This window comes from Labrus bergylta, chromosome 10 (assembly GCF_963930695.1).
Source record: "Labrus bergylta chromosome 10, fLabBer1.1, whole genome shotgun sequence".
Taxonomy (NCBI): domain Eukaryota; kingdom Metazoa; phylum Chordata; class Actinopteri; order Labriformes; family Labridae; genus Labrus; species Labrus bergylta.
Genome location: NC_089204.1, coordinates 11,985,278 through 12,000,810, shown reverse-complemented (window position 1 = coordinate 12,000,810; position 15,533 = coordinate 11,985,278). Strand labels below are relative to the sequence as shown.

The 15,533-nt window shown below is 40.0% G+C and overlaps 1 protein-coding gene across 1 annotated transcript in view; it reads right to left on the bottom strand.

The window, feature by feature from the left end:
- Nucleotides 1-2,518: 2,518 nt before the first annotated feature.
- arfgef3 (ARFGEF family member 3) overlaps nucleotides 2,519-15,533 on the bottom strand; it is a 59,800-nt gene continuing 46,785 nt past the window's right edge. Inside the window, exons 34-41 of the mRNA XM_065959278.1 lie at nucleotides 11,981-12,112; nucleotides 11,435-11,565; nucleotides 9,862-10,080; nucleotides 9,514-9,685; nucleotides 7,666-7,767; nucleotides 7,059-7,447; nucleotides 5,016-5,505; nucleotides 2,519-4,035 (exon numbers count right to left, since the gene is read on the bottom strand). Of these exons, the coding sequence (XP_065815350.1) occupies nucleotides 3,844-4,035; nucleotides 5,016-5,505; nucleotides 7,059-7,447; nucleotides 7,666-7,767; nucleotides 9,514-9,685; nucleotides 9,862-10,080; nucleotides 11,435-11,565; nucleotides 11,981-12,112 (1,827 nt within the window). The 3' untranslated portion in view covers nucleotides 2,519-3,843. The remainder of the gene's footprint in view (nucleotides 4,036-5,015; nucleotides 5,506-7,058; nucleotides 7,448-7,665; nucleotides 7,768-9,513; nucleotides 9,686-9,861; nucleotides 10,081-11,434; nucleotides 11,566-11,980; nucleotides 12,113-15,533) is intronic.

Below are 15,533 nucleotides of genomic sequence, written 5' to 3'. Positions count from 1 at the left end.
CCAATCACTGCTCTCTGTTCAATTCACGTTGGAGTTAAAATCATTTTCAGTCCCATGGATGTGTTATAGAATGGATAGAGCATTGGAGGTGAGCGCCGATCATTCCTGTAAAAGCTGCTCAGTGGTGCATGAAGCAACAAGGGTCAGACTTCAGTGTGTAAAAGTACCTGGACCTGCTCATAGCTCATGCGCACTTGGAGTCCTGGTCCTGTGGCTCTGATCTGCCCTCATTATGTTGACAGAAATATCTCTGAATTCAACTTTAATGGCAAGTTACAACTGTTAGGATGTAATGGTTTTAAAAAGGGTTAAGGGCTATGTATGTGTCTTTTTATTTTATTTTCATCAATGTAAGCTTATTGGAAAAAGTCATTTTGGGACCAATGATGCTGCAATACCAGGTTCTGCCACTATGCAAAATTGATTTAAACACTCAGCACTCTTCTTCTTGGTCAGTACTGACTTGTAATATAATATGCCACATACAACTTTATCGTCTTCATCTAATGACCCATCTTTTTCTCCAGCCTTTAAATCGTCACCATGAGCAGGCATGACCACACGTCTAGCACTATTTTTAATCTTTAATTTACTTGTACCCATTTACTGTCGTCAGTGTCTACATTCAATCATTGCTGTGTTTCTGTTTGATTGAACTCTGTTCTCTCTGCTGAACATGCTGGTCCACATTGTATTCTATTTTAAATATGGTCACAAATACATTCACCAACATGGCTGGAAAAAATCTTCTGAGAAGTGTCAGTAGCCCCGCCCTCCCTCCCTCCCTGCCTGCCCTAGATTTTTTCCAAGCTAATGAAGTTCGCATCCGTTCAGCATTCTCTATTTTTTCACTCATCCATCCAGCCGGTCATAATCTCTCCTGATCCAGCATTTCTTTTTTTTTTTTGTTACAAACGTTACAAATCCAGCATAAAGATAAGGGCTTCATTTTCTCCCCTTATATTTTTGGATCATGTGTTGTAAAAACACTCAGCGGTTTGTTTTGTGAGTATACGTGATACCTCACTTCACTGTGGTTTTAGAGTCTTCTCAGTGAATGCTGCGTCATTACTCTCATGATAGATACAAGTTAAAAACATAACGTTTCTACCAACAGAAGGAATTCCTTAAAAACTGCTGGTCTTAATAAGAGTTCTCTTAAGTCAGACGATGGAAGAACAGACAAACGGACGATTTTGCTTTTAGTAAGGGGTTTTTGGTGAAACATAAACGGCTCATCCTCCCTGGTGTTAAAATGTGATCGGCAGCTTGGTAAATCTGCTAAATCACGTATACAGGTGGGATATTTGGGTTGAATAAGTTGTTTATTAATGTAAGCTGCAGCTTGGAGGTATTGACTACTGATTGTTTGTATTATTAATCCCACAAATAAGAACAAACAAAAAACAAAAACAATGCATCATTTTCTTTGCTCTAAACTATCAATTTTTTTGCCTTTCCTTTAGTTGTAAAATTGTCAATTTAATCTCATGGCTGCTTGGACAAAGGAAACTTTTTTTTTTTAGAAACATTGCCTTGTTAGTAAAGTTAGTAAAGAAAGAGAAAATTAATTCATGATAGATAATCTATAAACTGAGATCAAAGGGATTATTTGGTATTTTTTAAGTTGGGTTGTATAAGTTACTTATCAGTAGGTGTATTAGTCACAGGACAGGCCAGTCAGCGTGGCCCCTTTAAGGAGAGACCGGCCAAAGTGCAGGCTGAAGCTACAGCAGGCTATAAGGCTATGCAGACAGGGACGTTTGCTGCATGTCATTTACCTCGACGTTTTGTATTTGGTCGTGAATTACATGAGAAAATTTGAAGTCATTGCTTCAGAATGGCAAATGTTTTTATGATTCATCTCTTAAAGTCAGACCACTTCCTGCAGCTTTACCTGCACATTTTAGTCTGTGTTAAGAAGATCCCAATCAGAACAATAGTTGATCAAACCTAGTTGTATAACCTAGATGCACATTTAGCTCCACTCTAAATCAAATCTCTGAGGCGGCAATGTGGTGCCTTACTCGCGGCAGAAACAAGAATCAAATCAGAGTCCGTTAAAAACATGGAATAATATCAGAGAGTTTAAGCACATAATGCATCAAGTGATCAAATATGGAAAGCAACTCTGAAATGAACTCTTAATAAATAAATTCAATATATTTACACACATAACAAATGAAATACATTTTAAATGCAAATAATGTATGTCACATTCGGCTTAAATAAATACTATAACCCTCTGTTCAGAGGTCAGACAATAAACAAAGACATTCAGTTAAAGGTGAATATGTGTCTGAGACTGCACTGTATTTCAAGCAGCATGTTGATAATGCATATTACCAACATAGACTCAACAAACAGCAACAAAAAAAAAAATTCTGAAAATTAAATTGCAAAGCAACTTCTCACTTGGTGCAACTTAGCTTCACTGTCTGAAGACAAAGAAATACACTAAATAAATATAACAGCAGTTAATTTGCACAGAGAACACTGTGACCTGGTTTAAGCTTGATTTCTTTTTTTTTTTTTTTTTTTAACTATGATCTGTCACTGCCGTGTCCTTGCGTCACATTTCTTAGAAATCGACTGTCGGTCAAAGATTGTGGGGCAGGATATGTTTTCTTTCCTCTTTGGATTTGTTGTAAAGGATGTGAGCAGGATGTGCAGTCGTAATGTAATTCAGCATCCTAATTATAACAAAAGAAATGTGCATGAAAATATAAGATCTAATAAATAAATGAATCTAATCTTCCTTGAAGGTGTTACATTGAGCAACTTGCAATCGTACGGAGAAATGTTTTTAAAGAGCACGTTTCTGTTTTGTTTGTCGCTTCTTTCTACGCGTAAACATGTGCACATTCAGGCTGACAGTCTGTAGCAGTTTTTCAAGGGGGAAGAAGCAAATCATGTACAAAAGCTTTGAAACAACAACCTCTTCTCATTTCTCAGTTTTTACATCCTCGTTTCCTTTCCTCCCCTCCTCTCCTAATGTGTAGAAGATATATAAGGAGTGAGGAGGGGAGGCAAACTGCATTAGAATAAACGAAGACATCAGTGCGTCAGATTGTCATCTTAAGGCGGTGGTAATGAAGTATGCTTTACGGCACAGCTATATCTTTGGCCCCATGTGTTGTTTCAGCCTGTTGTTTGTTCTGATGTATTTTATCATCTATGTAAGGACAGCACAAAAGTATCAACTTATTATTATGAGTATGCAGATTATTTGTATACGCTTTTACCCATGATGCCACTGTAAAGACTTTCCCTAAGGACACACCTGTGCATCTCTGCTCACAGCTACTGAAGCGAGCGTCTTGATACAACTTAGGAATCAGGTCATCCTTTGAGATGAGGCTTAATCAGTTACAAGGATAATTGAAGAGAGAGGAGACAAAGAGGCAGCATAAGGAGAAACGAGAAAAGCCTATTCTGTGTGTGTGTGTGTGTGTGTGTGTGTGTGTGTGTGTGTGTGTGTGTGTGTGTGTGTGTGTGTGTGTGTGTGTGTGTGTGTGTGTGTGTGTGTGTGTGTGTTCAGTCTTTGGTTGTGTGTTGTTGGGACATGAACAACTTCAACTGAAGAAACACATTCAGAAATGGCACATTTACGCTCATCTGCCAATCAAATCCGTAAACCTGCTGTCACATGATGGTCGTCAAAGTCATCCCTTTTGAAAACTCCTCAATGTGCCCCAGGTCCGTTAAACTCCAGCGATCAAACACTAAATCGGTCTACTGCATAGCGGCCTGTAACCAGTGACATCATCCTTTTCATCTGTTTTTCATCCTTCACCCAAAAACTGACTGCACTCCAAACAACTCCATTTGTTTGCTGCAACGTCACAGAATGATGTCATAGAGTCTGCCAACACGGCCCAGCCACTCACGCAGCGCCTGGCGGACTCGGGCATCGGTCACGTGGCAGGTGAGCTGGCTGAGGCAGGGGTACAGCGCCGGTTGGAGCGCCATGAAAGAGACGTCTGACAGGAGGAGGACTTGATTCAGGAGGGTCAAGACCATGTTGGTCCACGCCTGAGAGGAAAGAGAAGCATTTAAGAGTTTGCGTGAGGGTTTCATTCATTTTCATTTAAATATAACTCATTATTTTCTATATAATATAATATTGAGTCCTGAAGGGTATGTGAAAAAAGAAAAACTAGTGACCAGTTTTTGAAGTCTTAACTACATTTTGTTTCCTCTTTTGTTTTTGACCTCAAAAAAATTAAAATTGGACAAAAGCTTTATTTGGTGGAAAAAAAGGCCTGTATATGTTTTTTTAGGAACGTACTACAAAAAGTTGGGTTGAATTGAAAGGTCTGTTTTGGTATAAATGGCAGTTCAATCATTAGATAATTTAATTCACGTATACACCGGCCTGCTTTTCACAGTTGCCTTTCATTAGGAGAACCAAAGCATGTGATTGGTTGGTAAATTGCTCCACAGAGACCGGCCACTTTTTCGGTGGCTCTTGTTGCAGAAGTTAATTTCCCCATTCAAAGCCTCAATTGACATTTCACAAAATCTTTATATCAAGCGATTGACGCCTGGAACCAAGACAACCAGCTACCCAAATATCTGATCAGACTCGGCGCAAAAACAACATTGAAAAACTGGGAAAAAGGTAAAGACACAAGACCCTGTACATATTTTTTTCTGGAGTAAAGGAACTACCAAACCCACAACCCATTGCCAATGATACTGCTTCTTCCTAAATGTAACTTTTGATAGCATAACAAGGTTATTAGTACATTTCGTATTAGCTAACAAAATACCGAGCAAAACTACCACGTAGGGCACTGAGAGGTGGGAAACATTGCCATGGTAACAGCGAGCTCCACCAATCAGAGACGCCGCTTTGACACTTTATGATCGCGGGTAAGATAGTTATTTTTCCCGACATCGCGGATAAAAAAACAAACATGTTTTGCTTCAAACGACTTTGATACCATATAATCTTGTGACTTTTACCATCATTTAAAACATATGTTCATTTGACTTCCCACATACTATACCTGTATCTGAGCCTCGGAGTCTCTCAGCGAGATGCTGTGGGAGCTGATTGTGGATCCTGATCTGGGTCTCTTCTCCTGCCTCAGGACTTCAGGTCCTGCGCTAACCGAGTGCCTCAAAGGGGGACACTGCTGGTCTACCAGATGCTGAGGCCTCTGTGGGGGCCTATGCGGCTCCACGGGGCCCCTCCTCTCCCCGACCCCTCCTCCTACGGCGGCAGCTCGGCCTTGCTCCTTCATGAACAGGTTAACGTGACTCTGCTGCGGCTGCTGCTGCGGCTGCTGCTGCTTCCTGCGCTTGTACTCCATCATCAGCTTGCTTATAGTTTTGTCTGTGGCGATGGTGTACAGTTTGTTCCCCGCATTTTCCCACCATTCCTTTCTCCTGCTCGGTCCAGAGCAGCCAAGAGCTCCTCCTACAGAGCATCCTGTGATGCCTGAATCTCTCCTCTCACCTCCACTCCTGAAGTGGTGGGGCAGACTGCCTGTGCAACTGTGAAGAGAGAGAATGGCGGCTTTAATTGGATGACTTACTGAACAAACTCCATTGGCCACCTCATCGGCTGAGGCGTCAGCAACTGCAGTTCAACGAATGGTCACTTGAGGCCGGTTCCCAAAGCCAGTTTACCCTCCATAACGCAGTAGTGAAATGCTCAATTGATCACACGTTTCTAACCTACAACAGAAAACAGTTTGAGTCTAGACGCCTGCTTGTTGTCAAATTAGTAAATTCTGTTACTGAGCATCCCTTCTTTGTGGTCATGATTCCTTTCGGATAAATTCTCACCATATTTCTCATCTCAACTTTATTAACACAGTACTTCTCATCCATACAAGCATGCAACCAACAACAGATGGGAAATAAGGACAGAAATGGAAAGTAACAGACAAAACCATAAAAGACTAAAACAAGAAGGAATAAAATCGAGATGTGAATAATTAAAAACTAGTTAATTAAAAACTATAACATGTAAAAATATGTTGTACCAAGTAAAAAGGATGCTAGCCTTAAACTTGAAAACTTAAACAGTCATAAACAAATTTATTATGTGGGAGTGAATTCATGAGAGTTTTGCTGGCGTTTGGGCGTGCTCACATGATCGCTGTCTTTTGGTGTAAGGGGGTCATAAAACAATCCGAGCTGTTATAAAGCTCTGAATTTCTAGTGGGGCGATAAGATCAAATCAAATATGTTAAATATTATAGCACGTCTTTAGTCTTAAGTCTTTTGTCTGCCAATGGTGCTCAATACTGTGACCATTGTCTACAACCAGTAGGAGTAGTCTCCCCAGCACCAAACAGGAAACTGCAAACTAGAAAACATGGCCGGAGTCAAAGGAACGGGCAGTTCTCCTGGACTGTGGAAAAGGAGGAGAAACTGGTGGAGTTGAAGAATTCCTCTTTGACGTATCCTCCCCTTTGAACCAAAATAGAGTGGAGAAGTAAAAAAAAAGGTTGACACAAATTGCTGCTGCCTTATAGCTAGCAGTGCTTTTAATTGTATTTAAATACCATCCATAAGCTCTCTTCTTCTAATATATTTTTTATGATGGCACCGATTGTCAAGTACAGCTCTCTGTCTCATTTGAGAGCTGAAGCTGCTGCTTACACCAGATCAGGATTCCTTTATATGTTTTTTTGTGTTTTCTTGGTGATATTTCTTTGAATAAATCATATAGTGAGCATTTGGAGCAGTTTCAAATAGACCCAACGACCACTTTTAAGGGAATCAGAAGTGATGCAAGCCAACTTTCGAAACCTAGAAACAGCAAGCGCCAGTGAGAAGCGCTCGGACACGAAGTTTGTTGGCAAAAAAATCTGTTACTGGGATATTACCTACTGTATCTATGACCAAGTCTAAGGAGCCTTGTAAAGCTTTAAATATATACTGTAGCTTGTAACCTACTTTGTAGAAATTAACCAGTAGCTCCTGAATGTTTTGCTATAAATACAATATCCACACAGACCAAATATGTTGAGGTTATTAGGCCATTTAAATCGAAGCCATGACTTTCAGTGGTAGACTCAAGAGGTCTAAAATCACACCTGAATCCGGGGCTGGGTGTGGGCGTGTCTCCTGGTGATGCCGAACTCATGTCTGCTGTCTGACATCTGTACCCGCCTTCCTCTGACGGCGTCCCCCTTGCTGAAAGCCCGCTCACCGATGTTGGGGTTGAAGTCTCGGACTGAAAGAGAGGCAGGAAGAAGACGTGATCGCCTCCTCCCCCGACTCCTCCTCTCAGCAGCGCCGTCTCCTCCAGTGTGCTCTCCAGGTCCCGGTGCATTTGGATGTAGCTGTTGCACAGATCCATGCACAGCTTGTAGAGGCGTTTGACCAGCCAGGCCCAGTCTGCGCTTCCCAGAGGCTGCACGCTGAGAGACGGAATGGGAGCTCGCCAGTGATGACGTTTATCGCGGCCACGAGGGGGGCTGACCTGTAGGGAAGGACCCGGATCAAAGGATATGATTTGATATCTAGTATTATAACATTTATCATCACATTCTTCATTGTAATCCTTCCTGCACAGTTCTTCCCATGATTGTATTTAAAATAAAGAGAGAGAGAGAGAGAGAGAGAGAGAGAGAGAGAGAGAGAGAGAGAGAGAGAGAGAGAGAGAGAGCGAGTGTGTGTGTGTGTGTCTAAATGTATCACCTGTGCTGTTTCTTCAAAGATGTCTTCATCCTCTGAGGAGGCAGAGCCAGGATGAGAGGAGTCAGAACTCCCCTCTTCTTCCTCATACAGGATCCTCTTCACCTGAACACAAACGACATTTTAAATGTAAAGCACAATTTAATTCCTCCTGATTTTTTAGTAGTTGCATCTTTGAGTGTACTACAGTAAATGTTTCTACATGATTATCACAACAAATCAAGGATGTATCCAGATTATTCACATGGCTTTAGTTGGTGGTTGTTAAATGGTTGCTTTGGTTTGCAGATTACTCAGGAGGAGTGCCTTTTGTTTTACATGTGTTCCTGACATAAAAAATACTTGCTCTGAACGTCCATTGCAACCCTACAAAAAATGGAAGTAGATTGATAAAATGACAACAACAATTAAACAAACAAACAAAAACAGAATAACTTGAGCAAAAACAAAGTAAACTACATCTTAGCTCGGGAAAACAAAAACTTAACAAGAAGCTGCGTCAATCCTTTTCCATTTTGAGTTCACATGCATGTTTGAGAAATGATAGCCTGATAAAGCGTGTATAGATAACGTGCACATATCTTACAGTTGCCTTTTTTACTAATTGAATTAATATTAAAGATACAGGAACTATTACTCGATGTGGCTCTGGACAGTTGATGAATATTGACACAATACTCTCTCTCTTCTTCTGGTCCTGGTTTATTCTCAAACGCCTAACTCCCAAAGATCCCACTTGCTTCACCCTCTAACCTAAAAATGTGTAAGTTGTCGCAAAACAAATAGCATGACTTTGGTTTTTTCAGAGTTTTTTATTTTTTTATGAATACTGTCCAGCTGGAAATAAGGTGAAGGAAAATTTTGAGACAGAGCCAAAATACGGATGTTAAAAAAGTCTGCTGAGAGACACGACAGGGGGAGGGGAACTTTAAAGTCAAGTGAAAGCTGTTAACTTATGTACAGTTTATGTTGTTGTTTGTTTTTTGTTCGTCATAGTTATTACTTATCAAATTACATACAAATTACATACAAATATCCCTGACAAGGGACTACAGATGGACATGAGCCTATGGCTACAAACTGGCAATGTTTATGTTGATTAACGTGCATGTTACGTGCGGCCCTTGTTCTCTCCCCCTGTGCATTTCTGGTCTCCCTCCTCCCCCTACCTGTGGCGCACCTGAGATCAATCTGCGATCAGGGAGTAGGAGGGGGATTTAGGGGAGCCAGGTGGGAGAGAATGGGGTTGGCAGACACACACACTTTGGGGCCGTGGCGCGGTGAGGTGATCGTTCCCTTCTCGTTTAATTATTTCCCTGTTGCTTTCTCCCAACCAGGCTTGTTTTGTTTTTATCCAGGCATGTTTAGATTGCTGGGTTTTGTTATTTTAGTTGGGGCTGGAGAGACTATTTTCGATTCCTTCCTTTCTTATAGATAAGTTTTGTGATTAGGTAGTTTAGGGGGAGGTGCCTAGAGCGACGGCCCATTATGTGGCTGGCTCGGCACTTTCCCATCTTTTGTTCTGTTTAGCCAGATTGCTAGTCCTTTTTGTGTCTACTGACGGGGGGCGTAAGATCCTTTAAATAAAGCTCGGGGTTCAAACACTTAACATTGTGTGGCGTCCCTTTTTTACATGTTCTGGTCTCTTACAAATCATTTATGGTTTAACTTAATGTACGTCAAGGAGGCCGCAACAGTGCACTGTCCCCACCTATAAATCCATAAATAAAGAAATGTCACTGCTATAGGTGACCCTCGTTGCACATATCCATGAATAAAAAAAATAATATTCATGCAGCAAAACAATGAAGATAAAGACAAAAAACTGCAGAGTTTTTGATGTGTTTTTACCTGCTGAGCGGTCATGCCGTCAGCTTGGCTCAGCGTGGCGCACAGTAATGCCTGGAAGTAAAGGTTAAAGCTCATGGCAGACTGACGGTAAAGGTTCGCCGCTCCACAAACACCCGACACCTTCATCAGCAGGTACTTCAGACCCGGCCGAGTGTCAAAATCCCGAGCTGTCCTGCAGAAGATGGGATAAAGAGCAAGTCAGCCAAATGTACCCTGTAGTATTAATATTATTATGGTTATTACCATGAGATGATCACTTTAGTTGATGTTCTTAAAAACTGCTGCATTACACATCTTTACAACACTCTCATCTCCATATATGTCTAACTTTCTTGTGGTAGTTATTACCTGTAAGAGTCGAGCAGCAGATCCAGGATTATGGCTAAATTAGTCATGGAGATGTAGCGTAGGAACCCCGCTGAGGCTCTGCTGGGGTCGGAGGTCACGGGAGTGACCTTTTCTTGACCTTCAGGTTGCTTGACAAACTCCTCCAGCAGGATGTCGTAGAGGTTCTGGAGCAGGACCTGGTGGGACAGCAGGCTCACCACAATGGTCCTGAATGGGATGCTGCAGAAATCAGAAAACGATTAAAAATTAATATGGACAATAAATAAAGTACAACTAATAATAATAATATTAATAGCTTGGATCTATATAGCGGCTTCCAAGAAAAGTACAGCAAAAAATAAATAAAACACAACAAAGAAAGAAATAATACAAAACAAAATTTGTGAAAATGTCTGTGGAACTATTTCACCCTTTAAACTCCCAAAATAGTTGGGTTAACTATAACTTTCTTGGAAAACAGAAAACAATTAAAAGTCTGACGACATAAACTGTAAAGACTATATAATAATAATAACTATTATTTCAGCACTCTTGGTTATATTCACAGTTTATAGCTCTAATTAAAGCTGTCTCTATATTAATAGGGAAAGGTCCATCTCAAATTGAACCAACTAAAGCACTGATTGCATTGAAAAAATACATTTGGGTATATAACGGTGGTACAGCTTTGTAGATACTTGTATGCAGTGAACAAACAAAAAATAATAGTTGGAACTAAGACTAACGAACTAAAGACTGAAGATAAAAATTCTGAGAAAAGTGTGGGCATAGATCTCTTACTAACATCATCGGTTAAGCTTTACAAGCTTAAAGGAGCAATATGTAACTCTGACACACCCTATTCAGCAAATGCCGAGGCTTTTAAGCTTGGGGAGAATCAATTCTATCTGACCCAGTTCCCTTGCCCGCTTCCATCGCTGCAACACCTGTTGGTTTACAGTTTGACTGGCAAACCGAGGGGCATCCCAAACGGCCATTTCCTTAAAACCGCCTACCTTCTCTGGTCAAAACAAAAACAGACCATTCTGTACCGTAATATTTCCTTCATGTGTGATGACATAGTAAGGTCATTCTATGATTGAATTCAGTAGATATCTTACTTATTGCTCCTTAGTAAACATTGACATGAGTAAGGACAACAATGGACTTGCACACATTGAAACAGGACTTTCATACAATGCTACGAACAGAAAAGATACACAATGCCACAGAGAACAGCCTTACCCAATTTTCCTTTAAATGAAGCAGAAAGAAAAGCAAAGAGAGTTAATCAGAGTTAGAATCAGTGAGTTAATTTGGCTTCATTTGCTTTTTAATTTGTTTTGTGCTAAAACAAGAGATATTGCTTGCCCCTCCCCCTCCCTTATTGAAAGAGTTACACAAGAGGGATTTTTTTTTTTTCATGAATAAACCACAAAAAAGACAAATCTATAATTAAATATTTCTTAGACAACATATTAAACGTACAGTTGACTCCATAAAATTGTTGTGTAATTTTTACAGTCTATGGTGTGAAGTTAGCAAATATGTCAACATGCTACTGTGTGTCCATTCACGTGAAAGTGTTGTCCACCTTTTCTGAGTGTGTCCGTTGGACTGTGCGTCAGGAGGCAGCTCGATAATGAGAACGCAGGACTGAGCATGCTCGAAGCCTTCCTTGTTGTTGGGAGTCTTTGGGGAGCACTGCGTGTCCAACATAAAGACCTGCGACACAAAGACGGCATGTTAAAAAAAAAACAATTCTGGACATGGAGGAACTGGACAAACTATATTTTTAAAAGCGTGGGCCCTATTTTATTTAATTTGTTTTACATATTTTATGATCTGAAAGTCTTAGAAAAAACAGTAGCTTTGATATTTCATCAATAAGTTACTTTATCGTCTTTAGAACCCTCTGCCTTTCCGGGCAAAGTTGTCAATCAAAGTACATCCACCACAGTGCCTCTTTGGAGTCTTTGACTGCAGACTAAAAAGCTTAATTTACTCTCTAACATACGAAGATGTTATCTTTGCAAGGAACTGTGTATTAATAATGGTTAAGACTTAGAATAACAGAGGCAAAAGAAAAGCACTTGAAGATGAATTCTTTACATTCCGCACGTGTTCCCCAAAGACAGACCTGTTGAGCCATCGCCTTGATCCTCCAGTACTCAGCCTCAGCAGAAGGAGAGTGGGTAGGAGCTGCTACCTTAACCTCACAGGCATCTCCAGAGAAACTGTCTGACCCACTATGAAAGCACGCTAGAAGGTTCTACAGAGAGAGAGAGAGAGAGAGAGAGAGAGAGAGAGAGAGAGCGACAATATGTATCAAATACAAATGATGGTCACTGAAACAAAAGCTCACAGTTTAAACATTTAAAAACAATGAATATCAATGGTATGAATGATGCAAACCCCATTACAATAAAAGTATTTTTCTAGTACACAGTCAAATAATAAGACACTGTGGAGCAATAACCAGATTGCTTGTACAGCCATAAGCTAAAACATTGCACTTTTCTATCCTGATAAAGTCGGAGTATGGCACAGTTTAATAAAGTCTGTACATTTTATCCCGTGTGACCTGAATGCATGCTTGTAAATAATTCCGCTTTTCTATAAACCCGGTCGAAGGTCACGTGTTAAAGCGTCTGAAAGCATGAGCTACATTTTAAGGATTGACTCCCACATACCATAAGCTTTATATTGAGGGCTGCCAGTGTCCCACCAATACTCTTTATGTGTTCTCTTAAAAGAGTTTTCTTTATACATTCACACCGTGTTACACATAAAGGTATTTCAGAATTTGTCTGCTGGTAACGTTTGTAAAATTCTGGTCATGCAGGACAATTAAGAAATCTTGTTTTCTTTAGACTGCGGTGCTGATGATTGAATGCGATGAAGTCAAGATACAATAACATAATCCTTTATTGATCCCCAGTGGGGAAATGGAAGTGTTGCAGCAGTAAAAATGGGCAAGAAGAAGATCATGCATATGAGTGAAAATAAAACAAGAATAGATAGAAAAAAAGTAAACTGTACACACCCATTAACTGCCAAACTACACAGGACATTCAGACATGTTGTGCAGTAAATTTAAATTTAAGTTATGAGATAAAGTCACAATTATCAGATTAAGTGAAAGGCTTGTGATAATCCGACAAAATTAAGCAAAACAAATAAGCATCTAGTTAGAAGACATGAATAACAGTTTTTTTACTTTGTGTAGTGTGTATGAAACGATTCAGGGAGTCAATGACGGGTGAAAGTGATAGGAGTCCTGGGTATGGCAATGTGACAGGCACTTTAATGTCGGTGTTCATGATGACATCAGACTGTAGGTCCCACCTACAGAAACTATACATATTTAGTGTTTCTCTAACGTTTCTCCAGTTATGAAAAAATACACCCAACATGGCATCCAAAATAATTCATGCTGTTGTCATAGAGCAAACTCGAAAGTTTGAACATAAGCTAAAGGGCTTCGGTTGTTTCTAGTTCAGTTGGATGTCCAATCTTTTCTGGACCAGGACTCCATTCTTAGCACCTAGACTGGTCCAAGCCTTGACCATAAGGGAGAAAACATGTGCATCTCTTATCAAATGCAGGGACCTCCAAACGGATTATAAATATTAAGTATGGAAAACAAATGTATTTTATCTGCATACTAAGTATTGGACATTTTTAATGTATTTCCATCACATGAACTGTCCACAGGGATTAGAAGCCTTTAGAGGAGCTCAGGGACCTGGTCAAAGTTCCAGAGACTTTATTTTATCTAAAGTACGGGGACTTTGGGTTCAGGTCCAGTACTCACAAATTCAGCCACCATTTATTTAAAAAAAAAAAAAAAAAAAAAAATTATGGTTAAGGTGCATAAATGGACCAGGAGAAAGACAAATGTCAAAATCCAGGGGGAAATGAAAATGGAACACTTTCACAGCATGACAGCATTACATAGTCCTTGGGTTAAACGTTTGGAGCATTTTGGAGCAATATGTGACCTCCATGACCCCACATCGCATCAGGCCCTAAAATTTTGAAACTCCACCAAAAAGTAGATAAAAAAAACCTAATAAAAATACTTTTTTCTTTATATGTAATAAAATATTCAGGTAAATATTTAACAAAATAAACAGACAGAACGAGGACAAAATGTTCTAAATGTAATAGCAGCAGGCCGTCACATGCCACAGGATAACAGGAGCTTTTCTATAATCGGCCATAAGACCTAAATAAATATGATGTGCCACATAAACAATAATGTCAGCCCTTACATGCACCACTGTCACAAAGACTGTTACATAAACAAAACTGCATTTAAGCTAAATGTTGAGATTTTACATATTAAACTTGATGCAGATGCAGAATTTTAAGCCCTTAAAACTCCTGAGACAGTAGTAGAGATAAACACTGGGGTTTAAATCAAGCTGTAGTAATCGTATTTGGTGATCATGTGTAAGATCAGCTCCTTAAATTGTCCAGTAAGAATAGAAATAGAAAGAAGTTGAGATGCTCTGATAGACTGCAGTCTGATAAAAACACCTTAATGTAGTATTTTTGATTTAGCTAGTCATTTCAATCTGCATCTTCATCTAAAAAACAGTAGCCTGAAAAGCAACATTTTATTTTGGAGCTTCCATTTGCAAATTCCCACCCTTTTTAACATTTCCAGTCCACGGCAGCACTACAGCGAAGATCTGTTGTCACTACATCTTTGGGCCTTTACGCATAATCTACAACGTAATATCTATGTCCCAATGTGTAAATCACATTACAGTGTGGCTGAAGAGGCACAGCATGTAAACAAACAGCAGGAGCTGCACATACACTCTGACACACACACACACACACACACACACACACACACACACACACACACACACACACACACACACACACACACACACACACACACACACACACACACACACACACACACACACACACACACACACACACACACACACACACACACACACACACACACACACACACACACACACACACACACACACAGTTCTGCCCTGCTGTTTCAAACATTTTACTGTGTCACTGGTTACCTCTGTTAATACCTTCAAAGGCGGCTCAGAGGCAAAATTACTTTGCCCAAGCACCGTGCCTTGGGGACTTTTTCATGGACAGGTATACATTTCCCGCTTAGAACTGCCGTTGTAAAACAGGGCTACTGTTTAAGAGCGCCAAACAAGAACAGCATACTAGCACAAAGCTAGCAACATGTCAGCTATCAGTGTCTCTCAACTACAAAAGTCAAATGTTATTTGACTGCTATATTTAATCAAGTCAAGATCAAACAGGAACATAAACAAAAACTGGTTCCCTCCAACGCTTTTAGACTAACACAGGATACAAGGATGAACTATTAGCCAAACTGTTGCTAACGTTAGCTGTGCTTGTTTTAATTTTAGGATTCATTCAGTGTACCGGGCCAGTCTTTACAACTTGGCATAGCCTACTGCAGTAAAATTCTTTCAATATTGTGTACGTATATGTTGTGAAAGCACTTTAACCGACACATTACTCTATCAACCAGTGCATACGTTTGTCTTTAGATAATCAGTACGGACAAAAATGATAGCAAAATCTCAAAAACAGAGCGAATCCCATTTAATCTTTATGTTCAAAATAATATGAAGATATTCAAAAGATAACCCTGAAGAAACATATTCAGC